At 41.2% G+C, this 25,035-nt stretch overlaps 1 protein-coding gene and 1 pseudogene across 1 annotated transcript in view; one reads left to right on the plus strand and one right to left on the minus strand.

The window, feature by feature from the left end:
- OCA2 (OCA2 melanosomal transmembrane protein) overlaps nucleotides 1–25,035 on the minus strand; it is a 504,528-nt gene that overhangs the window by 370,539 nt on the left and 108,954 nt on the right. The window contains exons 5-9 of the mRNA XM_043554904.1: nucleotides 19,733–19,790; nucleotides 17,634–17,706; nucleotides 9,093–9,253; nucleotides 6,852–6,934; nucleotides 5,427–5,580 (exon numbers count right to left, since the gene is read on the minus strand). Of these exons, the coding sequence (XP_043410839.1) occupies nucleotides 5,427–5,580; nucleotides 6,852–6,934; nucleotides 9,093–9,253; nucleotides 17,634–17,706; nucleotides 19,733–19,790 (529 nt within the window). The remainder of the gene's footprint in view (nucleotides 1–5,426; nucleotides 5,581–6,851; nucleotides 6,935–9,092; nucleotides 9,254–17,633; nucleotides 17,707–19,732; nucleotides 19,791–25,035) is intronic.
- LOC122468359 lies at nucleotides 21,268–22,631 on the plus strand (annotated as a pseudogene).

The raw sequence follows: 25,035 nt of genomic DNA on the forward strand, positions 1-25,035 counted from the left end.
CCTTCCTCCTTTCATAATTCTTTGTCTGTGTATTTTGTGAATTTGACTATGATATACCTTGGTGATGGTCAGTTTTTGTTGAACCTAATGGGAGTTCTCTGTGCTTATTGGATTTTGATGTCTGTGTCCTTCCCAGATCAGGAAAGTTTTCAGCTATAATTTGTTCACATAAACCTTCTTCCCCTTTCCCTCTCTCTATTTTCTGGGACTTCTATGATTCAAATGTTATTCATCTTTAATAAGTCATTGAGTTCTCTAAGTCTTGTATCATGACCTTTTGCCTTTATTTCCCTCTTTTTTTTCTGCTTCATTATTTTCCATACTTTTATCCCCTATATTACTGATTTTCTGCTCTGCTTCATTCATCCTTGCTGTCATGGCATCCATTTGAGATTGCATCTTGGATACAGCATTTTTAATTTTGGCCTAAGTAAATTTTAGTTCTTTTGTCTCCACAGAAAGGGATTCTCTGGTGTCTTCTATGCTTTTTCAACCCTAGCTAGGATTCTTAAAATTGTGGTTTTAAATTCTAATTCAGACATTTTACTCACATCTGTGTTGATTAAATCCATTATTTATTTCTATTCTTTCTTTTGGGGTGAATTTCTCTGTCTTGTCATTTTGGAGAAAGAAAAACAGTAAAATAAAAAATTAAAATTAAAAAATCAAAGCCAAAAAAAGATTAAAGTAAAGAAAGATAGATCTTAGGTGTGTTTCAACCTGCTTGTTGAAAAAAAGCTTGACAGAATAGAGAAAAAAGAGAAAGGAAGGGGAAAAGTTTAATTTTTTAATTTTAAATAATAAAATAGAGTAAAATAAAATAAAGAAAATAAAATAGAATATTTTTAATTTACAAAACAAAAAACAATAAAAAAAGAATTTGCTCTTTCTGTATCCAAGAAATAAAAAGAAAAGAAAGAAAAAAATGAAAACAATTTAAGCAAGAACAGAAGTAAAGAAAACGAACAAATAAATGAACCAGCAAGCAGAAGGAAACCTGACTGAAGTTACAACCAGTTTCCCCTCGAACTGAAACTTTGAAGCATACTAGTCTGTAGACTAAGCAGGTGGGAAGGATTTGTTTTGATCTTCTGGGGGATGTGCCTGGAGGGTGCAGGTGTGTGGGGCTTGGTGTAATGGCTCCATTCTCCACTTGGTGGCACTGATTAGCTTACTGGGGTGGATCCCTGTATGTGCCAGAGGTGAAAATGGCTTCACCCAGCTCCCTAGTCTTTGGCACAGGAACTTTGCACTTCCCTGACCTATGATCAAGCACCCCTCCCTTGTCTCAGGTCTCCATCCACTCCCTGCCTCTACCTTGTCCATGTCTAAGCTGTCCACCTGCCAGGTAGTGCCTCCCTCCAGAGTTTTGTCTTAGATGAGGCTGTTTCAAAACTCCACACTTCAGAGACCCACACTAATTCTCTGGGGGTGGGTCTCACAGAGCAATGGCTGGTTGCCAGCTTGTTCTAGAAAACATTCCAGTGATCGTGCAGCAGGAGAGGCTCAGAGTTTATGGAAAAACAACACACAGCTGGTGCCAGGATTTTACCACACTCTGGCATCTTTGTCTCAATATCAGCAAACGTGGCTGCTCTCCAGGGTCCATGAGGACTTTTGCCCACAGGGAGGCTGTATGTCCTCTACCAAATTGCACTCCAAGCAGGAGAACAGCTTCTCACCATGTGGCACACAGACCCCTCAGACCACACTGCCTGATCCTAGGGATTCACCCTACTTCCTCACCAGAGCACTCCCAGGCACTGAGCTTCAGAACTTCAGACTCTGCACTCCATTGTTTATAGAATCCTGGTGGTATTGAAACACTCTCTGTTCTCTCAAATTTTGGGGTTTTGGGGAACAGATTTCTTGTCCAGTCCCCTGCAAGTGTTTTAATTCTTTCTCTCTCTCTCTTCCTTTCCAGGTACTTTCAGGGGTGAGTGCTTTTCTTGCACAATCCCAATGTGCTGCAATCATCCCTTTTCTCTTTCTCTTTCTGTCCTTTCTTTGTGAAAACAGCTCCTTACCCTCCATGGTTTTGCAGCTTTTCTCTCCCCCAATTCACCTCTCCATACCATATACCTGCCAAATTCTGTGGCTCAAATTATGCAGATTTTTTCATTAATCCTCAGGTCAGTTTCTTAGGTGTTCAAAGTGCTTTGATGCTGATCTAGCTGCATTTCAGGGGCAAGACAAGCTCAGAGTCTCCATACTTCTCTGCCACTTCTATAACCACTGAATCTGAATAAGCTCTATGGATTGTACCAATGTCAATTTCTTGGTCTTGATATTATTAAACCATAGTCATATAACACATTAATATTGAGGGAGGCTGGGGAAGTATAGATTGGACTTCCCTGTACATTTCTTTGCAATGCCCTGTGAATCTTTAATTATTTCAAAACAATAACAAAAAAGGTTTTTGATAGATAATGTGGCTGGTATATTATAATATGGAGCAGGAGAGGAGTGAGGCCTTATACTGAGGGGCAGCAGTTCACCTGACTGACTTATAAAGGGTGCCCTTAATGAGCCTTTCATTGAACTAATATATCTAGTTTCTTCTAACATCCTCACTTTTTGTTTCTGCCAGGGTAAAAGCCATGTTGAATTGGCCTCTTTACAGGACTTTTATTACTTCAACATGGCTGTTGGGAGGGAGGGAAAAGCATTTTCTGAATGGCTATTAATAACAGCCATTAATTAATGAAAGATTAATAAATATTTATAATTGTGTAATTTTGAAAGGTTGTACAATTATACACACAAAAAAGTCAAATTCTAGAATAAAAAGAAGTCTTCTCAAAAATAAATTGGCATTAAATTGTATTTTTTAATTACTAATGACTGTAACTGATTAAAGTACATTGAATTTATTAAACCCATAAGTTCAAAATGATACTCAGTAAATTGGAGACAGACAAAAAATAAATTCAGTGGACACCACTGGAAGTTGCTAAGGCAACAAATCATTATTATGAAAATTGATAATTAAGGAAAAATAATTTATCTTGTGTTTCTGGCATTAAGTGTGTTTCACGTTAATGAAATTGGGTGGGAGAAAGTTCTTCAGTACAGAATGTGTCATTTATAAATGCAGATAGAATGACAGAATTAGAAAATTCATTGCAAATGCTAATGGTCCCTGGTGAATATTAAAACTATTAGGAGCAAAGGCCACAGGGAACTTGATAAACACTGGGCCAGGCTGCCACCACCTAAACTCACTAAGCAATCTCAGCATCCCTGCAAGAGGGACATCTAGACATTACACTTCTCCTTGGTGCAAGTCAAACTCCTAGAACACCTGTGAAGCAAAAGTGCCCCAAAATAAAACCTGAAGGCTTCAGATATAAATTGTAGTCCATAGGAAATGAAAGGAATAGAATAAGAATCCCATGAGGGGTCTATTAGCCCAATCCAGGATGCAAGATGTTCTACAGAACCACAGAAAAATATTTTCGAACTAGATGGTGGTACAGTAAAGAGCTAACCTGGAAGGCCTAAGGTTGCCATCATTAGAAGAGCCTTTAGAAGAGCCTGCTCTAGGGTTGGCCCTTGGCTGGAATCTGGTTACTTGGCTTTTGGAATATTCCTTATGATAGAAAGTGATAATGTTGTTATATAGGCTTAGAACATTGCATTCTGCTGTACTAGCATGTCTAAATTATTTTTATAAAATGTGATTTATGGTTAACACCTGCTTTCTTTCTGGGAGGCTAGGACTTTGGTGGGCTCAGGGAGCCTACATGACAAGCCTTCATCAATACCCTGGAGCTCTGAGTCTCAAGCAGGCTTCCCTGGGCATAAATGCCACTGCTGAAGGAAGGAGCATGTTCTATGTGGCCACTTCTGGGAAAGGAGACCTTTCAGAACCCTGCTTCTGGACTCATCCAGACTTCCTGATGAGGCTTCTTCCATTGCTGGTCATGATAATAAACCACAGCCCAGACAGGGCAGAGCTGCCTGTGAGTCTGTGAGCCCTTCTAGAAAAATCACAGTGTTTAGGTGACCAAGGGAACCCTGAAACATGATGATATTGGTTTAAAAAAAGAAGAGAAAAATAATGGAGAGAATAGAGCTACTCTGGAATAAAGAAGACATAAGAGATATAACAACTAATGAGTGGACCTTGTTGGACAATTTGGGCTCAACTTACTGAGCCAACATTCCTCACCAGGCACACTAGACAACCACAGGCAAACTTCTGGAACTTTCCTGGCCATTTCTCCTGCAGGCCATTTTCTTGACAACTCCAAGGTATTTCTCATACCTATCCTACACTAAAGAAGAAATGCTTCTTTAGAAGTACATTCTCTACTGACCTTCCAGGCTCAACCTACTGGAGCCAAGATTCTCATCAATGTGTTGCAGTAAGTCTGGTTTCACAATTAAATTAACAATGTACCAGCCCACCCAGGCAGTGTCTGCACTTTGCTTCATGCTATTAAAGGTAGGGCCATGCTTAGCTCCCCAAAAACACATAATTTATAAGACATAAGATCATTTGTAAAAAGGCTCATACACTGAATTGATAAGCATAACAGATAATAATCCTTCCCCCCCATATAGCCCAAGGTCTCTCAAGTCTCTATAACATTCATATTCCTATGAACAAATAGGGGACAGTCTAATGTACATCTCAGAGAGTTTCCACATTTGCCCCTTCAGGGTCACATTTCAAGTGAGCAGCAGAATGAGAGTAAGAAAATCATGCACATATTCAGTTTTCTCAGGTAAATTTTTGCTGGTACCTGATGCAGCTCATCTTGCATGCGTCAGTTGCCAACATTCAGCAAATATTCCAGTACAGATCAACTTTCTACATAGAATGGTGGAATCTTCCTTTTTAGGAAAGATGCCATGGCAGTTTGATTAGGAAGCGGAACTGAGTGAGGGGCACCTGGGTGATGCAGTCAGTTAAGTGTCTCTTGATTTCAGCTCAGGTCATGATCTCGTGGTTTGTGAGTTCAAGCCCCAAGTTGGGCTCCACACTGTCAGTGTGGAGCCCATTTGGGATTCTCTCTCTCCCTCTCTCTCTCTCTCTGCCCCTTGTGCTCGCTCTCTCTCTCTCTCTCTCTCTCTCTCTCAAAATAAATAAATAAACTTAAAAAAAAGAAACAGCAGAACTGAGGGGCACCTGGTAGATCAGTTAGTTAAGCATCCCACCCTTGATTTCAGCTCAGGTCATGATCTAATTGTTTGTGAGATCGAGCCCCATGTCAGGCCCTCTCTATGCTAACAGCACAGAGTCTGCTTGGGATTCTCTCTCTCCCTCTCACTCTGCCCCACCCCTGCTCATGCTCTCTCTCAAAATAAATAAAGAAACTTTAAAAAAGGAGAACTTAGCCCATCCAAAACATCCACACGTTGAAAGACACTTACTTGTGAGGCCAAATAAATCTGAGAGCTGACATGAAAGTTACCTCAAATATAATCAGCATGTAGACCCCAGCAAGGATGACCACAGCAATGATCACTTGTGCTTCTATGCTTGCACGGAGATACTGATGAGCCATCAGAAGAGGAACAGCCTGGGTCTGCTGGACAGAGGCTCGAATGCTGATAGAAACAGTATCTCTGTAGAATGAAGCAAAGATATTACCATTAGTAAAGGAAACCAGACCCTATGTCAACAATTAGTGCTTGTTTCCTTGGTGTCCTTCCCAACACAAGTTATCTATGGCCATAATGAGAGCCCAAATTAATCTCAGAGTGATTTAGCCCAATTCCTGACCTGGAAGACAAGGAGCTCTGAGGGTATATATGAGTAGTGTGAGATGCAGACACAGCCTCCCTGTGGTCAGATCCATCTAATGTAGATCCCTCAGCCTCCACCTGGCAGTATCTGCTTCATGGCAGGTGCCACCCCAACAATTAACAAGGAGCAGGAACTTTCACATTGGTTCTAGCCATTTAAAATTAAAATTCTCTTTCTCTTCATCACACACTGACTGCTTTACCTGCTAACAAATAGCAAAGCCAACCATTCTCACATGACAGTGATTTGGAAAAGGGCCACATGTAACCTGAGAATATATAGATGGGTTATCACAGATGATGGGGGAAAGTACCTGGAATAATAAGCATCCAAATAATTAACAGTATGTGGCATCGTGAAACTAAAGCATTTTTCTAAAAGTTCGGTCAGCAACTGTTGTGAGCCAAACTGTGTCCTCCCAAAATATAGATGTTGATACCCTAACCCTCAATACTTCATAATATGACTATATTTGGAAACGAAGTCTCTATAGGAGTAATTAAGTTAAAATAAGGTCACTAGTGTGGTCCCTAATCCAGTATGACTGGTATCCTTATAAGAAGGGATAGGGACAGACACAAACACAGAAAAGACCATGTGAAAACACAGGAAGTAGAAGGCATTGTCAAACCAAGGAGAGGGGCCTCTGAAAAGACAAACTCTGCTGAACCCTTGAGGAAATAAATTTCTACTTTTTAATTTAGGCAGTCTGTGGTATTTGTTATGACAGGACTAGCAAACTCCTACAGGCATAATATGGAGTGGCATTAAAGAAAAAGAGAAAGAATCCAAAAATTTCCTGGAATTCTCCATTGTAGAGCTTCATAATATTAATGACTATAAAATCAACTATAAAATACCATTTGCTTCAAAATGGACCCTGAAATCAATCCTCATTTCCTGACACTTGTGGTTATGATGCCCTCCTACATCCCTCATGTTCACAGTCTCCCCAGTTAGAGCATCCCATCCAAGTCATATAATTGATCTGGCTATTCGTGCCAAAAATTTGAGTCTCACAGGTCAAACTTTTTAAGTGAGCATGTCTCAGAAGACCTTCCCTCAAGATCTTTGATCACCTGAGACCCACCTGCTCAGTATCTCAAAGGTCCTGCTCACCACCAAGCGCTCACTTCTTCTCGGATTTAAAAATACAGTCCAATTCTGAGTGACCTGTAAAAGTTGAAATGTAATATCACAGTAAGGCTTTGAACCATCACCTGGGATTCAGTGTTATTCAGTGTACGTGTTTGTTTATAATAAGGAGAAAAAGAGGAACAGCAAGGACTTTTTACACAACTCCCAAATCCCTGACACTAGAGCATATCCAAGTTGTATGGAACTGGAAATTTCTACATTATGAAGGGCTTTAAGAAAAAAGAATACAAAAGTACACACATAGAATTAGTATAAAAGATACAAAGGTATAGATGTCAAAATGATTTATTATGAGCAAAATAAATCACTGCACTTTATGGGAGACTTGGAATCTTCTGAGCCCTCTGAGGCAACTCATGAAAATGCTTACTTACAACTGCCTCCTGCTTGCAAACTAGAGACAAGTCTCCACACCCATGTCACAGGAGCACATGAGAGGCAGGATCCAAGGATGAAGCTCCTTTGCTGTGGGCAAATCCACCCCACATCTTCCTGTCCCAAGCAGGGTAGTGGAGGAACCAGCTGAGGGGAGCCAGGTATGAGCAGAGAGTGGGGGCTGGCTGGGGCAGCTGAGGGGCCAGGGAAACTTCAGTGGGAGGACGGGAGTCTTGCTGCCCAAAAATCATGAAGTAAATGAAAATAGGAACTCTGAAATTAGTCAAAGCATGAATGAGAGTTCATATGTTCTCTTAAAACACTTCAATATTTGGAAAGAGTATATCAGAAAAAGCCTAGTAGTAAAGGACTTTTGTGTTCCTCATGTTTCTGAGCTGGATTTTTGTGCTGGCACTGGAGCAGAGAAGCTCAGTACAGCCCCATGGGCAGGCAGTTATGTCAGCAGGCTGCAAAGGGTCACATCTTCTTCCACACAAGACTCACAGACAGAGCAGACAGATGTGTGCCCACCTTGTCTTTACTGAGAAGCCGTTGCCATCAGGCTGTGCATTGCACACAAGGAAGCCAAGTTTATGTCCTAAGACCACGACCAAGGCAACACTTTTAGAACACTGGTTCTGCATAGACCATCACCCATGAAACTGCAGCTTAATTAATAATGATGCCTTTGCTCTGTGGACCCTGCTCTGCATGGCAGGAAAATAAGAGGGTGCAGTAACCCATCAGACACTCTGTTTTGGATGACACAGCATTGTGCAACAGCAGGGTTTCCTTCTCTGGATTATAATAGGAAAAACCCATGAACTTCATACACAAGTCACCATAATAATCCCAGGGAGTTATCAGGACTTGGGATATAGGTCAGGATGCCCAGAGACGGGCCAGGCCTTTCTGGGCTCTGGGCCATGGTGACAACACCACTGCTGACCTTCCTTGTCTTCAAAGTATGGGAGCTAAAGATGGTCTAGGAGACACTAAGTACAAGAGCCTATTGCTTTAGAAGCAGAAGGTTTAGGAAATTATGCAAGTCTTAACTACTTGGTTAAGTGTCCACAAACCCAAAGGAACTGTGGTGTACCTTCTATACCATGAGGTAAGGCCCAAGTTTAATTGTGATTTAACAACAGAAAACTACGTTCAAATATATATTTCCCTGAATTGTCCAATAAAATCATCTGAATAAAAAACTCACAAGCCTGATTTTACTGAAATTGCAAGAGTTTTATAATTATCTTAGACAAAAGGAGAAAAAATAATTGCAAAGACAAAGCAAAAGACAGGGCTTGCCTAAGAATGGTGTCATCAAAAAGAATGAAATCTTGCCATTTGCAACTATGTGGATGGAACTGGAGACGATTATGCTAAGTGAAATTAGTCAGAGAAAGACAAAAATCATATGACTTTACTCATATGAGGACTTTAAGAAACAAAACAGATGAACATAAGGGAAGGGAAATAAAAATAATATAAAAACAGGGAGGGGGACAAAACAGAAGAGGCTCATAAGTATGGAGAACAAACTGAGGGTTACTGGAGGGGTTGTGGGAGGGGGGATGAGCTAAATGGGTAAGGGGCATTAAGGAATCTACTCCTGAAATCATTGTTTCACTATATGCCAACTAATTTGGATGTAAATTTTAAAAAATAAAAAAATTACAAAAAAAAGAATGGTGTCATTGCCTTATGGCTTCCCATCAAATCCACTCAAAAGGAAATCAATTTATGAAGAGATGAAATGAGTTTTATCAATTCCTTTTAAGTAAAGTATAAGTGTAACCTGCTGTGGCCGCCGCCGCCTGGAGCCTGGAACATCGGCCTGGGTCACCTCCACCACAACATGTTCTTCTCTTCCAGTATGACTTGGGCCACTGGCCACCAGGGCCCCTTCCAGGTCCACCTGGAGCAGTGTGGAGTCCACATGGCTGGTGAGGTTTGAAGCTGAGGCAAAGTCAAGGTGAACCACAAAGCATGGAAGAGAGGGCTAAAGTGCCCCCACCACCCACTCAGTGAGTACCCTCCTCAGAAGGTGCACACAGAAATGCATATCCAGGATGTTTCCTCCAACTGTACTGCAGCCATTGACCACTCCTTATCTCCTCAGCACCTCACTCCTGACATACACATTGGCTTTACATTGTGTTTTGCCCTGCAGAAATTGCATTTCTGATTGTGTATGTTTCAGGTCCTCTGGTTTAACCTCTAAGTGGTGGTGTCTCCCCATTCTACCCTTATCTCTGCTTCTGCTTTTGCAGCCAGCATAAAACTCCTGCCCAAGTTCCTGGACCCATGGTGAGCTAGTATACAGGATGGCTGCATGACTGAACAGATACACAGATCAACATCCATGCCCAAATCCTCAGGTGCCAGGTCTCTATTTGTACAATGAGAAATCACAAAGAGAACTTAAAATAAGAATTCTGAAGTCAGCTAAATAAGTGAGAGGAGAGAAATTCCCTCAAAGTGTGTTAAGGGGTCTTGATCAGGGAATAATTATCAGGAAAAGAGGCTTTTTCCCCACACAAAATATAATTCCCATGGTACTTACTCCCCACTGCAGGCTCGTCCCTTAGCACTTACATCCTGCATTTGGGTGTTGCACAAACATAGGGGTCTGTGCAACTCAGCCCTTCCCTCTCTGTTCTGGGCCAACTCTTGCCTCTGCTGCAAGGTCCTGGGGGACATGACATGGATTTTACAAAGAGGCTGGCCCAGTCATTTTCATCCAGAAGAGAAAATTGTTGTAGGTGTAAAAATGAATCTCAAAATAATCTATGTTTTGTATAAGGCCTCAAAAGTCTTAGCAGCAGCTCACTAGTTGTAGGACGATTCAGAAACCCTAAAAGAAACAGGTGGTTTATGGAAGAGACTTAGGAAAAAGGTAGAACTTCACTGTTGCCACAGTGTATACAGGATTTGCATTGAGTGTTGAGTGCCAGTGAATGGTTAATCCTTTTTCATTATCCATTTCCTCCAGCAAAATATACTAGTTTAAAAAAATTATTATACAAACACATCCTGGTAAAGAAAGCGCTTTATCAGCACTGTTGTCTATAAGACAGCCCAGAATGTGCAGCTGTCCCCAGCACTTGGCTGGAAAGCCTCTCCACATACCTATGCTGCTACTTGGGTTCCATCAAGGACAAATGGAAACAGAAGTCACACATGAGGCAGGATGTACCAACAAAAGGTCCAAAGAGACACTGATGCTTCTGCCATGCCAAAATTACTCCTGTCCTCGTCTTTCCCCTGATCAAACACAAGATACAGGGTGGGGAGAAATATTTTAGTTCAGAAAGGATTCTAGAGACCTTGCAGAAACCCAGGAGAATGAACAGCACCACCTAGAGGCTAACATTGGAAAATCAGTGGCTTCTCCCTCAGATTTAAGGAATGTTTGTGGAGCATCTATTGCATACCAAGAAATAAATGAATAAAAACCTGGGGGTTAAGGGGCATCTCATGACCTCTTGAGGAGACAACCATATAACAAATCACCGTGTTATTAACTAATCACATGGAGCGCACACAAAACCACATAGACACAGGACCACATTTACTTCCACCCTTTCTTTCCTCTGTCTTTCTACATGCCCACCATGTACTTAGGATTCAAAGCCCACTGAGATGCTCTGGCGTCATCTGTGACTTCCAGATCACAGAAAACAGGAGCCTCTAATCAAGCCTCATCCCTGCAGGCAGCTTTGATCCTTGACTTGCAGACATATTGAACTATCTGCCATTCTCCTAACACATAGTACCCTGCCTTTGCTTCAAATGCCTTCTCCAAATATGAAGAACTTCTGCCATCTTTTGAGATCTCACTCAAGCTCTCCACTCCTCTCTTAAAATCGTTGCTTGTCATCTACGACTCCAGTGGATCCTCTGTAGACTTGACTCATGCATATGTTTGTTTAAGATTTTTCTTCCCAACTGGTCTCGCTCCTCAAGAAAAGTATCTGCATCTTATTCATTTCTCTACTTCTCTGGAGACTAATTTAGTTCTCACCACATTAGACGCCCCCCAAAATACTTATTTTACCAATAAATATTTGTTTACAGCATCATCCTTGAAGTCCTCCAAACATAGACCAGAGTCCCTGCTGGGGGCGGGCAATAGAGAAGTCAGAGAGAAATTGCATCCTTCCTCTGACTGCATCAAAGAAGTCTCCTGCCTTTCCCATTACCCAAATCAAAGCCATTTTTCATGACCTAACTTGACATGTCTTCCATGAACCTTCTTCCTACTCTGTGAGCCCCCTAGACCTCCCTCCACTGAGTTCCTTGTTAAGCATCTTCCTGTTGTTCTCTGAGTGTGACCATTGACTCTGCACTGGTTGTCCAAGTGTGGACAACTGTCCTAGAGGTGTATGTATGGTGGGGAGAAAGACACATAAAACACTTCTGAACAACAGGTAATGTGCTGTTGCTGGACATGGAACAAATCCACAACAGCCTGAAGAGAGGCCTTCATTTCTGCCTAAACTGTAGAGTCCCCTTGGATTTACCCTTAAGTTTGCTACAGTGCCTATCAAATGCCAGGCTCATTAACACTGGCCAGGACTTCCTCCTTGACCAAACTTGAGTCGGGCTCCTCTGAGCCCTCTTCTTGATTAGTCCTCAACTTTGGCCTGGTGAGCCCAGTTTATTGAGAATCCCTTCTCTCCTCATACACAACCAAGTTCCCCTTGGTAATTTTCCATCCTCACCCTCATCCTACTGTAGATTCCTAGCGTCCCCTGTTGTATTTGGAGTTGAGTTCAATCTCCACCCCCCCGCCATTGCCAATAGTCTTAAATAAAGTCTTTCTTACTGTTTAACTTATGCAATTTTTCTTTGACACAACTTTTGCTTAGTTGAACTGAGGTAAGAAAGTGGGGACCCTTTGGACCCATCTTCATGATGAAAATGGGAGCAATGTCATTTGATAAAGTATGAAACTTTTAAGATTGATCAATTCAATAAAAATAAATCTATCTAGTGCCAATGTATTTTCTCCAGTGTTTGGGACCAAATGGATGAATGATTGCCCTTAATTTCTAGACTGGTATTGAACAATCAAATTCTATGTGGTGATAGGAATGTTTTATATCTATGCTGCCTGATATGGTAGCCACAAATCACATTTGACTATTATGCATTTGAAATATGGCTGGTGTGAATGAGGTAGTGCAACTTTAATGTTATTTACGTCATTAACATAAATTTAAATTTAAAGAGCCACTAGTGGCTAGTGGCTAGTGGTTACCATATTGGAGAACATAATTATGAGGTAGTATAAGGAGCTTAGGATGTAAGAGAGGAAGAACAGGAGGGGACAAAATCCTTTAATGTGTATAGTGTTTCCTTTATGTACTTTGGGAGCCCAGATCTACTATGAAGGGTGTGATGGAAAATGGACCATATGTCAAGAAACAAAGAAAAATAATAGAAGGGAGGAGGGAGAGAAGAAAAGGAGGAAGGCCAGTGAACAAGCCTAATTAAGCTGCTTATATTTAACCTGGCTTGCTGACCATTATTCACCTAATGACCTGGGAGCCTTGAACATGTCTCCCCCATAATAAGCACAGAGAACAACTCAGGGAAAAAGAACCTCAGGTGCCTGCAATCACAGTCATTTCCTGTTTCACAAAGCTTCTAAAATAACCCCTACAATTACTGAGGTGACAAAGCCTGATTGTTACAAAGAAAACCTCATAGGAGAAAAGGTAGCTTTGTTATTCTCCAGTTAATGCATACGGGAGCTTTCTCCAAGATCACTTCCCACTAAAACACACACCCCTAGTGTCTTTCATCCAGGCCTCTTACTCAGCTTGGTCCATCCAGGGGTCTGGCCAGAAGTCAACAAGGAAGAACAATGGGGTTCTTCACTAATGAGAACAACAATGAGAACACCACTACTGACTTTCAAAACCAGGCCAGAATCACTGCCTGCCTCAGACCTGCACAATAACACCCCTTTGCTGAGAATCACCTTCAAAGGTCCAAACTCTGGTGCACAAGCTAGCTTTTCCCCAGTCTGCCCCCACCTTTTGTAGATACCAGCAGCAGTTGGCTCTCTGGGGACATTTGAGGGAGACCTATGACCTCTGATCTCTCCTTTCACAACCCCCCTCAGGAAGTTCTCAGCCTAGGGTCCTTGAAGAAGGTCTGTGAGCTTCCAGAAACATATGGGAAATCTATTATGTTTTCTGAGGAACCCACAAGAAGCTTAAATCAGCCTTAATTAGGGTTAATGATTGACAGAGTGAGTCTCTTTTTGACCAAACTTTAGTCATGCACCTTTGAACTCTCTTCTCTAAGACTAAGCCGTGACTTTGGGGGTTCTGTGTTTATCTCTGCATTGTCCAGTTTTAGCAAGAATCCTGGGAGGTTAATTTAGTCAGAATATGCATTCCCCATATCTGATCACACTCAATATCTGATCAGGTTCCTCATGCCCCACCATCCTTAATTGATGCCTGATCACTCTGGCCGGCCTACAGCAAGAATCCAGTGAGGTCAGCTTGGCCAGAGTCTCCTCTCACCCCTGATGCTTCCTCTTGGTAGTTTTTCATCCACTGCCCCCCACCCTGTTCCTTAGTTTTAAAGTCCCAGTTTTCAAGTTCAATCCCTCTCCCACACTGCAGTGGTCTCTACAACTATCACTAGGTTTCTGAATAAAGTCTGACTTGCCATCCTTCACAAATGTCACTAAACATATAAGAGCCACTCTGCAGCATCCCTACCATCTCACACAGCTCTCTCTATCCCTTCCACTTCTCTTCTGTCTTCACCCAAATATACACACTGCTCAGAGAACAGGAGAGAGACCTCCCCAGTTTCCCTTGCTGCCAGGAGAAACCATTTTTGCCTGCCAGCCACCAGGATGGGCCTAGGCTCATTCAAGTCCCAGGAAAGGCCTAGTGTACTTGGGCTGCTTTGGAAGGAAGACTGTGCACAATGCTGTAGAATAAAAGTGACAAGGTACATTTCTTGGTGGGATGAATATAGGACTCTTATTTGTTATTATCTGATTTTATCCTGTTATATCCTTACTTATGCTTACTTATGATTTCTACTAATTGCTAAGGTTCATACAGGAGTTGCCACAGTACAGTAATAACCCAGATTCTCCAAAATATTTCCCTCTGCCTATATGGTTCTCACTGAAGTCTGTTTCTGGACAGTATCCAGCCCTTCACTCCAAGCTCTTGGGTCAGCCTGGGCAGCAGGTTATGATCACCAACAGTGAAGTCCCATGAAGGGAAGGCAGCATCTATCTTATAGGGACATCATGAAGCCAGGCCTCCACACCTTTCTTTGAGAAGGCTCCAGGAGGAGCTGAGGAAAGCAGAAGGATATCTTAGTTTTGTTTAATGGAGATGATATAGAGGTAAGACATATGAATGAAAAACAAAGCTCATAAAAATCACAGAGCTTTCCAATTCTCTCACAGGGATATGCATCTTTACCTAAAACTCAGACACATTTTTAAAGTGGTGAAGCAAACATCAAGACTTTAGCAAGCCTTAGATGGACAACAGAGCTACCCTGTCCTGAGAGCAGGTACAGATGAGTGCTCTCATTTATTAAAGGTCAGGGATGCACCATGCACTGCTCACCAGAGCCATCTCATGAACCCACCTGAAGGCCTTAAGTGCCAGGTCTTTCTATAATGTTGCTGATACCCTGTGGGTGAAGAGTGGTTCAGCTGAGTGAGAGGATATTCTGGGGAACTCCCCAGAAGAACTAGAAGAAACAATAATATATGATAGCTTTTGGTGACTGCAAGGAAAATTATCCAATTTCCTAAAATTTCAGTGCACCCAGCTTATCAATTGAAGATACTAGAGAAAAAAATCTTTCCATGTAGCTCTATGCATGATTTAATTCCTTTTAAAAGGCAATAATCAGAAAATAAAAGGTAATTATCATAAATACTTGAAATGGACACATCTGCCTCCTCTTCTCCCTCCTCCTCCACCACCCTCCTCCTCCACCTGCTTCTTCTTCCTCCCCACTCCTTTCTCCTCCTTACCCTCTTCTCCTCCTTTGTTTGCTTTCCAAGATGTCCCTTCCTCAGGACCTACCACTAACCCTACTGCTCTAAGCAGGACTGGGAACTTTAGGGGATTTCATGCTTCAATATCCTAATCCCAATGTCCATTCTAAGAGAGGGTGTGGGCTCTGGACTTCCAGTTTCATTTGGGATACATAAAGAGCTAGAAACACACCAATCCCACTCTCACAACCAGAAAACAGGGAACAAATGTTAAGTTAATGACTTATTCTATCAAGAATGAGGCTGCATCACAACACCTAACTTGAAATCTAGAGTAAGGCAGGTGAATGCGGGGAGGAACAGGGCCACAGGGCCAAGCATTGCTTCCCCGAGACAGGTGCTACCACCACATACAGAAGCAGGCAAGATTAAATCAGAAAATTTTTAAACAGCTCAAGGTCAAGTGTGGGCTAGTGTGAGACTTGGGAGGCCCTGGGAGCCACAAAATAGGGGTGTTAGCATCTTCTTGTACGGTTTTGCTCCAGGGACCCTAGCAGGTACTCACAGGGAAGATATGGAGAGATTGAGAAGACTGGTGGAGAAACCTTAATTTCCTGGGGAAGCACATCAAATCTGGTAGCCTAAGGGCACAATGTAACCCCAGCAGCCAGTAGTGGCAGGAAAGAGGGGAAAGTAACTCTACCCCTCGCAGAGGAGTAGGAACAGTGCACAGCCTAGCAGACAGCTGGAGAGAAGCCAAGCAATTCCAAGTGTCTGGGATATTAGAGGTTACCATGGCAACCACACACTGCAACATAGCCGAACTCTGACTACATTTACACAGAACCCCAGCTAAAGCCCACAGTGTTATGGATTGAATGCTATGTCCCCCTGCCAAATTCATATGTTGAAGCCTTGACCCCCAGTGTGGCTATGTCTAGAGATGGGGCCTCTAAGGAAGTAACTGAGGTTCAGTGAAGTCATACAGTGGGGCCCTGATATGAAAGGATTGTGTCTTTATAAGAACAGCCACCAGAGAATGCTCTTTCTCTCCACATACACATGCACATACACACACACACACACACACACACACACACACACACTGAGGAAAGACCCTGTAGGACATAGGAGGAAGGCAGCCATCTGCCAGCCAGAAAGAGAGCCCTCACCAGAAATCAAATTGGTCAGCACCTTGACTTTGGACGTCCAGCCTCCAGAACTGTGAATGATAAATGTCTGTTACCCCCAGGCTGTGGTATTTTGTTAGGGCAGTCCAAGTTGACTAACACACTCAATATCTATTATCCTATACAACACATCTGGCTTTTATTGACAAACTATGAGGCCTACAAAAAGACACGAGAGAACTTGATTTGAAGAAACCAAGCAGTCATCAAGCCCAGATGACACAGCCAAAGAAAAGAACCAATGAATTTAAAGAAAGGCCAGTAGAGGGGCACCTGTGTGGCTCAGTCAGTTGAGAGTCTGACTCCTGATTTCAGCTCAGATCATGATCTCACAGTCATGAGATCGAGCCCTGCATGGGGCTCCATGCTGAGTGTGGAGCTTGCTTAAGATTATCTCTCTCCCTCCGCCCCTCCCCTGCTCACACACTCTCTCTAAAAAAATTAAAAATAAAAGAAAGAAGAGAAAAGAAAAGAAGAGGAAAGGAAAGAAAAGAAAAGAAAAGAAAAGAAAAGAAAAGAAAAGAAAAGAAAAGAAAAGAAAAGAAAAGAAAAAAGAAAAATATAGGTCATTAGAAACCACCTAAGCTGAAATGCAAAAGGAAATGGGTAGGGGTACAAATCAGAGTATCCAAGAGCCCAGGGGAGCCAGGCCCTAACTGGAATGTGCCAGTTGGCTATCATCATCACCCCAGGAGGAACCTCACCACCAGCTATCCATCACAGTCTCACTAGTGCTTCTCTTGTCTTCTGTTCTGGCCTCATGTTTCATCACATGTCCTGCAGTAAGGGGTGCCTGGGTGGCTCAGTCAGTTAAGCAGCAGACTCTTGATTTTGGCTCCGGTCATGGTCTCACGGTTCATGAGATCGAGCCCCACATCAGGCTCCATGCTGACAGTGCACAGAGCCTGCTTCTGATTCTCCCTCTCCCTCTCTCTTTGCCTCTCCCCAGTTTATGCGTGCTCTCTCTCAAAAATAAATAAGTGAACTTTAAAAGAAATTTTTTTAATGTCCTAGAGGAACACAATACTCATGAGAGGAACAGTGATCACCTATGCTGTGACCTTCAGTAACAGTTGTAATAGTTCTCTGGTGTCTCTGTGAATCTCAACCATGGACAACTATCCTTTGCAGTCTACAGACTGGATACAGTAGCTTTGCAGGGGTGACACAGCCAACAACTGCCAGAACTTTCCTTGATCTGGATACAGGCTGAATAAAATCTGTAACAATCAGAAACATTTAATGATAGATTTATATCAGAAAAACAATAGGATTTAAATAATTTTGATAAAATTTGAAAATATGGGAATGATAATGGTGTTGACTGATGTATCCAATATTCACCAGCTCACTCTAAATAGTTTTTCTTAGATATTAAAATATAAAATTCTGATTCACTATATTATTCTCCACTATAATGGATCTTAACTATTGATATTTGTTGATTTTAAGGATTAACCACCCAGCCACAAAATTAAATCATCAGAGGTAGGTAAACGTGGTTTTCCCATACTGGAGGAAAGGGAACACAACCCACGTGATGGTTAAAGTATGTTTTGTGGAATTCGCAGAGCAGCTTATACCTGATCAGAAAGTACATTGAAGTGATCATAAGATGATTGTTACAGAAGTTCAAAACAAATTCCTCAAATCACCAAAACTTTATCTCCCAGAAGAAGGCTTAAGACTAAACAACATGCTCAGGTAATACCTCCGGAAATCAGTGGGGGAATTGGCCCACCCTTCCTTCTCCTTGAAAATCCCAGTCCCCACCCCACCACCAGCCTTGTTAAACAGCTGGAGCTTCAGAACCACACATTTATGTGAATAGGAAGTAAAGAGGTTAAACTGGTAGCCAAAAAGTAAACTCATGAAATTTTCAGAGTTCAATGTAATTGTTTCTTATTTCATGCATAGACTTCCTTTCTCTGGGCCACTGCTCCCCTCCCTATGGGTTTTTAAAGGGTTGCAGGTATTCAATTCAATTCAGCCAGTATTGACTTCATGCGCCACCCTTGCTGCTCAAGATGCAACATTGCTCTCTATATGTCACACTTAGAAGAGGAGACTCTTCTCATGCACAATCTTGCACACATACACAGAGCCCCAATATTCATGTCCACAGATACAGATAATGAAAAATAAGTATTCACAGCCACATTTGGTCATGTGAAGTTTCAAGTCATATAGCGTTCAGCATGAGCCATAACCACAGGCTGCCTACATAGAAGAGCCATGGCCACACACATCTTGGAATCTACATTGCACAGTCATGAAAACACCATTCACACACCCCATCCTTGCTCACAATCTCACATGCTGTCACAGCAGCATGCACCAACCACCCACTGGGGTCTTCAGCAATGGTGCACACAAACTATCTTATGTCAATGCTGAAAATTGATACACCCCCAGAATTAAGACCCCAAGCACAGATACAATCTTAAAATGATCACAGACCACAAATGATCCACATGTCCCACACAGGCATTCAGACACACAAACACACAGCCAGACACAGAGGACCTCACACCCACATATGCACACACAGCCAGGCATGTACACACACATGTGTACACATACAGATATGCACACCTGGCCACAAAGAATCTTACACTCATTTGGCAAAAAAATTTGAGCACCTGCAATGTGATTCCAGCGAGGACTACATCAGGATATAAACCACACAAATGCAGCAAGACACCTGACTCTTCCTGTCAGAGGGCATACTCAGGTCACCTCCAGAAACATGGCTCTGCAGTCCTCCCTTAGAATGCATGGGCAAGTGGAATTGGAGAAGCATCCAAGAAAAGGGCAAACAGGGAGCTTCATTCCCTCCCAAACAGGGCAGCCCAGTTAGATGGAGGCCTAGAGCACCATCTCAAAGGGACACTAAACATTCTTGGGGCCACCCATGATGCTGGACAAAACAAATAGTTTTATTGCATGTGGTTGAAAACAGAATTGGCAAGCCACTTTGAGGTGGAAAGTTAGACCCAGGGAGTAAGCTAACTGCTTCTATAAAGCAAAGCCAAGTCCCCAGGTCTTCTGTTGTGTCACTTGTGGATCACAGCAGTTGAGCATTGCTAAGGGGATGCCTCCCTCACCAACCTCAGCCCACCATCCCACATGCCCTCAGTATCTCCTCCAAAGAAAGTGTGAGCGCCATATCTCAGGTGCCTTGCTACCCAGCCCATGGCACCCCATGGCTCTGCTGACCCATCAGCAGAGCTCTGTGGTACTCACAGAGCACACCACCACAAAGACAAACAGGCTTGCAACTTTCAGCCACCGTATACAGCACCTGTAAGAGAAAAAGTAGGCCCCAAGTCACACCAACAGCAGTCCTATTTGCATCTGTCTAGTCTGCCAAACCTCAGACACCTTTATGAAGCTTTGGGTAATATCAATCTCAAAGCACATGTTAGAAATTCTTTCCATAACATGGTATGAACGAAAATACTGCTGACCCGTAAATGCATGGCATCATAAAAAGCAGCTTGGTGAAAGTTACAGAGGAGGGCAAAGTTAACGTTGAGTATTTGCATATGTTTCTTGCTGGAGATGCTAAAATTCAAATTTGGAGGATCTTCACTAGCATTTTTAAAGGCTGAGTTTCCTGGACACAAGCTTTATCTGGGCTATCAGGCTTGTATTTATCAATTATATTCCCCTAAGTTTTCTGGAAAGTAGGAATGTGGATTTGATCAAAAAACACACTGACTAAGATGTAACCAAACAATTCAAAAAAGAAATTGCAGTGCTGTTACTGGTTGTACCAACAGAGTCTTTTAAGAATTTATAATTTAACAATTATAATTTAACAATCAGGCCATGCTGTTGGCCCCCTCTGAGGTCTCCTGACAGTGTCCTGACACAGTCATCATTATTATATCTTTCTTACCTGTGGTTCTCGGGGCCTAGGTGAATCTGAGTCTCCCCAAGCCTTTAGAGTCCTTTGAGTTCCACCTCTGCTCATATCATATCCCCAGGCCCACTGAATCTCATCTTCTAATGACACTATCACTGCCCAGCCCTGAGGTGTGCTCTCCCACTGGCCGGCCCTCAAGAGCAGGCTCTGGGGTGTTTGTACTCTGTCTCTGTTTGTGGAAGGGCGTTGGTACATGGTCTGTGCTTGACACATGTTTGTAGAATGCAGAAAGTCATGTTGAAACATCTTTTTCAATACCTTTCTGATATTTTCAGATATCAGAATGGCTAAGTCTTGTTTTGCATTCTCTTAGATTTAATTAATTTAATGAATAATCATTTCACACTTCCAAAATCTGATTCAACAACTCCTTTTTAAATGGAAATCAAAGCCGGAGATATCACAATCCCAGATTTCAAGATATACTACAAAGCTATAGTAATCAAAACAGCATGGTACTGGCACAAAAACAGATCAATGGAACAGAATGGAGACTCCAGAAATAAACCCACACTTACATGGTCAATTAATCTATGACAACTAAGCAAGAATATACCATAAGGAAAAGACAGTCTTTTCAATAAATGGTTCTGGAAAACTGGACAGCTACATGGAAAAGAATGAAACTGGACTACTCTCTGACATTATACACAAAAATAAGCTCAAAATGGATTAAAGATCTAAATGTGAAACCTGAAACACTAAAACCCTAGGAGAGAATATAGGCAGTCATTTCTTTCACACTGGCAATAGCAACAGTTTTCTAGATGTGTCTCTTAAGGCAAGTGAAACAGAAGCAAAAATAAACTACTGGGGATAGAGACAGTGCCAGGGCAGGTGAGAGCCAGATGGGCACTGGGTGACTCTGTGGCTTGCTGAGGAAAATAATTAAACATGGGCAAAGGAGATCCTAAGGAGCCGAGAAGCAAAATGTCATCACATGTATTCTTTGTGCAAACTTGCTGAGAGGAGCACAAGAAGAGGCACCCAGATGTTTCAGTCAACTTCTCAGAATTTTCTAAGAAGTGCTCAGAGAGGTGGAAGACCATGCCTGCTAAAGATAAAGGAAAGTTTGAAGACATGGCAAAGGTGGACAAGGCCCGTTATGAAAAAGAAATGAAAACTTAATCCCCCCTAAAGGGGAAACAAGAAAGAAGTTCAAGAACCCCAATGCACCCAAGAGGCCTCCTTCGGCCTTTTTCTTGTTTTGTTCTGAGTATCACCCAAAAATCAAAGGAGAACATCCTGGCCTATCCATTGGTGATGTTGCAAAGAAACTGGGAGACATGTGGAATTAACACCACTGCAGATGACAAGCAGCCTTATGAAAAGAAGGCTGCGAAGCTGAAGGAAAAATATGAAAAGGATATTGCTGCATACTGAGCTAAAGGAAATCCTGATACAGCAAAAAAGGGAGTCATCAAGGCTGAAAAAAGCAAGAAAAAGAAGGAAGAGGAGGAGGACAAGGAAGATGAGGAGGAGGAAGAGGAGGAAGATGAAGAAGATGAAGATGAAGAAGATAGGGGCGCCTGGGTGGCGCAGTCGGTTAAGCATCCGACTTCAGCCAGGTCACGATCTCGCGGTCTGTGAGTTCGAGCCCCGCGTCGGGCTCTGGGCTGATGGCTCAGAGCCTGGAGCCTGTTTCCGATTCTGTGTCTCCCTCTCTCTCTGCCCCTCCCCCGTTCATGCTCTGTCTCTCTCTGTCCCCAAAATAAATAAACGTTGAAAAAAAAAAATTTAAAGAAGATGAAGAAGATAATGATGAATAAGTTGGTTCTAGCACAGTTTTTTCTTTCTTGTCTATAAAGAATTTAACCTCCCTGTATACAATTCACTCGTTTTAAAGAAAAAAATTGAAATGTAAGGCTGTGTAGGATTTTTTTTAATCTGTAGAGTGTCTTTTTTTGTATAGTTAACACACTACCTAATGTGTCTTTAGATAGCCCTGTCCTGGTGGTATTTTCAATAGCCACTAACCTTGTCTGGTACAGTATGGGGGTTGTAAATTGGCATGGAAATGTAAAGCAGGTTCTTGTTTGTGCACAGCACAAATTAGTTATATATGGGAATGGTATTTTTTTCATCTTCAGTTGTCTCTGATGCAGCTTAGTTGTTATGTTAACTGAATACCACTCTGTAGTTGCAAAAAAAAAGTTGCAGCTGTTTTGTTGACATTCTGATTGCTTCTAAATAAATACAATTTTTTTATTAGTATTGTTGTCCTTTTCATACGTCTGAAACTTTTCTTCTTGAGGGGAAGTTAGTCTTTCGCTTTTGCCCATTTTGGATCACATGGGTTATTACAGTGTTTATCTTTTCATATAGTTAGCTGATAAAAAGTTTTGTCTACACCCTGCATACTCATGATGAGGGTAATAAAGTTGAATTGAGATAGTTTTCATCCATAACTGAAACTCCAGTCTTGATCAGTTGATACAGATTTCACATAGCCCAGTCACATATATAAAGTGAAGAGTAATCAGTCTATTCACAGCGTGGGATTAGTAGAATCAAACATTTTGAAAGTCTGTCCTTGAAGGACTAAGAGAAAAGTATGTCCTAATCTTTACATGAGGACTCTACATTCTTTAACACCCATTACCATGTAATGGCAGTTATATTTGCAGTTCCCACATTAAAGAAGACCTGAGAATGTATCCCCAAAAAGTGTGAGCTTAAAATACAAGACTGCCATATTAAATCTGTTGTTGACATTAGTCCCAGAAAAGGCTCTGGAAAAAAAAAAGTGCTGGCTGTAAATGTCTTCTCCTATTTATCTAAATATGGATTTCTTAGGAAACTTGACTCTCCATTAAAGGTATTTTTAATTAATTGGACCAACTTCTAAAATGTATACCACACTTAAAATCTGGTATATTTTCCTATATTGTAGTTTGCTCCTTTATATAAATCAAATAGGCCTGAGGGAAGAAGACATTTAAAACTTTGTATTTCAGTAGGAGCTATTGGATTTGAATTTGATTTTTCTTTACGAAACCCAAACTCATTCATTAGAGTCATGTTTATCCACTTAGCAGTTTAGGGAACAATTTGGCAATTTTGTGGTTTTTGAGATTATAGTTCTCTTAAAGTGCCAGTGTTTTAAAATAGCATTCTTGTAATTGTACACAATTTTGTGATGGAGTGATGTTTTGTTATATAGTTTTGACTTGGATACTTTCCATTTGCATTTGTTTATGTAATTTCAGTAGGAATACTGAATATCTGAGTCCTGGATGACACTAATAAACTAATAATTGCAGAGGTTTTTAAAAAATCTAAAAAAATTAAAAATAAACTACTGGGACTACATCAAACTAAAAAGCTTCTGCACAGTGAAGGAAACCACCAACAAAACAGAAAGCAACATACTGAAAGGGAAAAAACCTTAGCAAATGATATATCTGATAAGGGGTTAATATCCAAAATATAGGAAGAACTTATATAACTCAACACACACATATGCACGCGCACACACACACACACACACACACAAACATACACACACACACACACACACACACACACACACACAAATCCAATTAAAAAATGGACAGAGGACCTAAATAGACATTTCTCCAAAGAAGACATACAGATGGCCAACATATTCATGAAAAGGTTCTCAGTATCACTAAATCACTAATCATCAGGGAATTACAAATCAAAACCACTTTAAGATATCGAAGAAGATATCACTATATACCTGTCAGAATGGCAAAAATGAAAAAGACAAGAAATAAAAAGGTGTTGATAAGGATGTGGAGAAAAATGAACCCTCATGCACTATTGGTGGAAATGTAAATTAGTGCAGCCATTGTGGAAAACAGTACAGAGATTCCTCAAAAAAATTAAAAATAGAAATACCATATGATCCAATAATTCCACTGCTGGGTGTTTACCCAAAGAAAACAAAAACATTAATTCAAAAATATATATGTACCCTTATGTTTATTGTAGCATTATTTACAATAGCCAAGATATGGAAGCAGCCCAAGTGTCCTTCAATAAATGAAAGGATATAAAATATGTGGTGCATGTGTATGTGTATTTATATTTATATTTACATAGAATAGAATATTACTTAGCCATAAAAAAGGAAAAGATCTTGCCATCAGTGACAACATGGATGGACCTAGAAGATATTATGCTAAGTGAAATTAGTCAAAAAGAGAAAGACAAATACCATTTGATTTTACTCACATATGAAATCTAAAAAACAAAACAAATGAATAAACAAAAAGCAGACTCAGACCTATAAATACAGATGGTTGCCAGAGAGGAGGGAGGTTGAGGGATGGGCAAAAGGGGTGAAGGGGAGGAGGAAATACAGTCTTCCAGTTATAGAATGAACAAAACACAGGAATAAAAAAAGTACAGCATAGTACTGAATATAGTCAGTGGTATTTTAAGAGTGTTGCATGGTGACAGATGGTAGCTACACTTATGTTGAGAGTAGGATGACATAGACAGTTAATGAAACACTGTTCTGTATATCTAAAAATAAAATATTATATGTCAACTATACTCAAATTTAAAAAATAGTAATAAATGTGAATCAAAATGATAGTTTTTTAAAGAAAGAGGCATTATTCTAAAAACATTTTTCTACATAACTGAC

The sequence above is a fragment of the Prionailurus bengalensis genome, chromosome B3 (genome assembly GCF_016509475.1).
Source record: "Prionailurus bengalensis isolate Pbe53 chromosome B3, Fcat_Pben_1.1_paternal_pri, whole genome shotgun sequence".
NCBI classification, from domain to species: domain Eukaryota; kingdom Metazoa; phylum Chordata; class Mammalia; order Carnivora; family Felidae; genus Prionailurus; species Prionailurus bengalensis.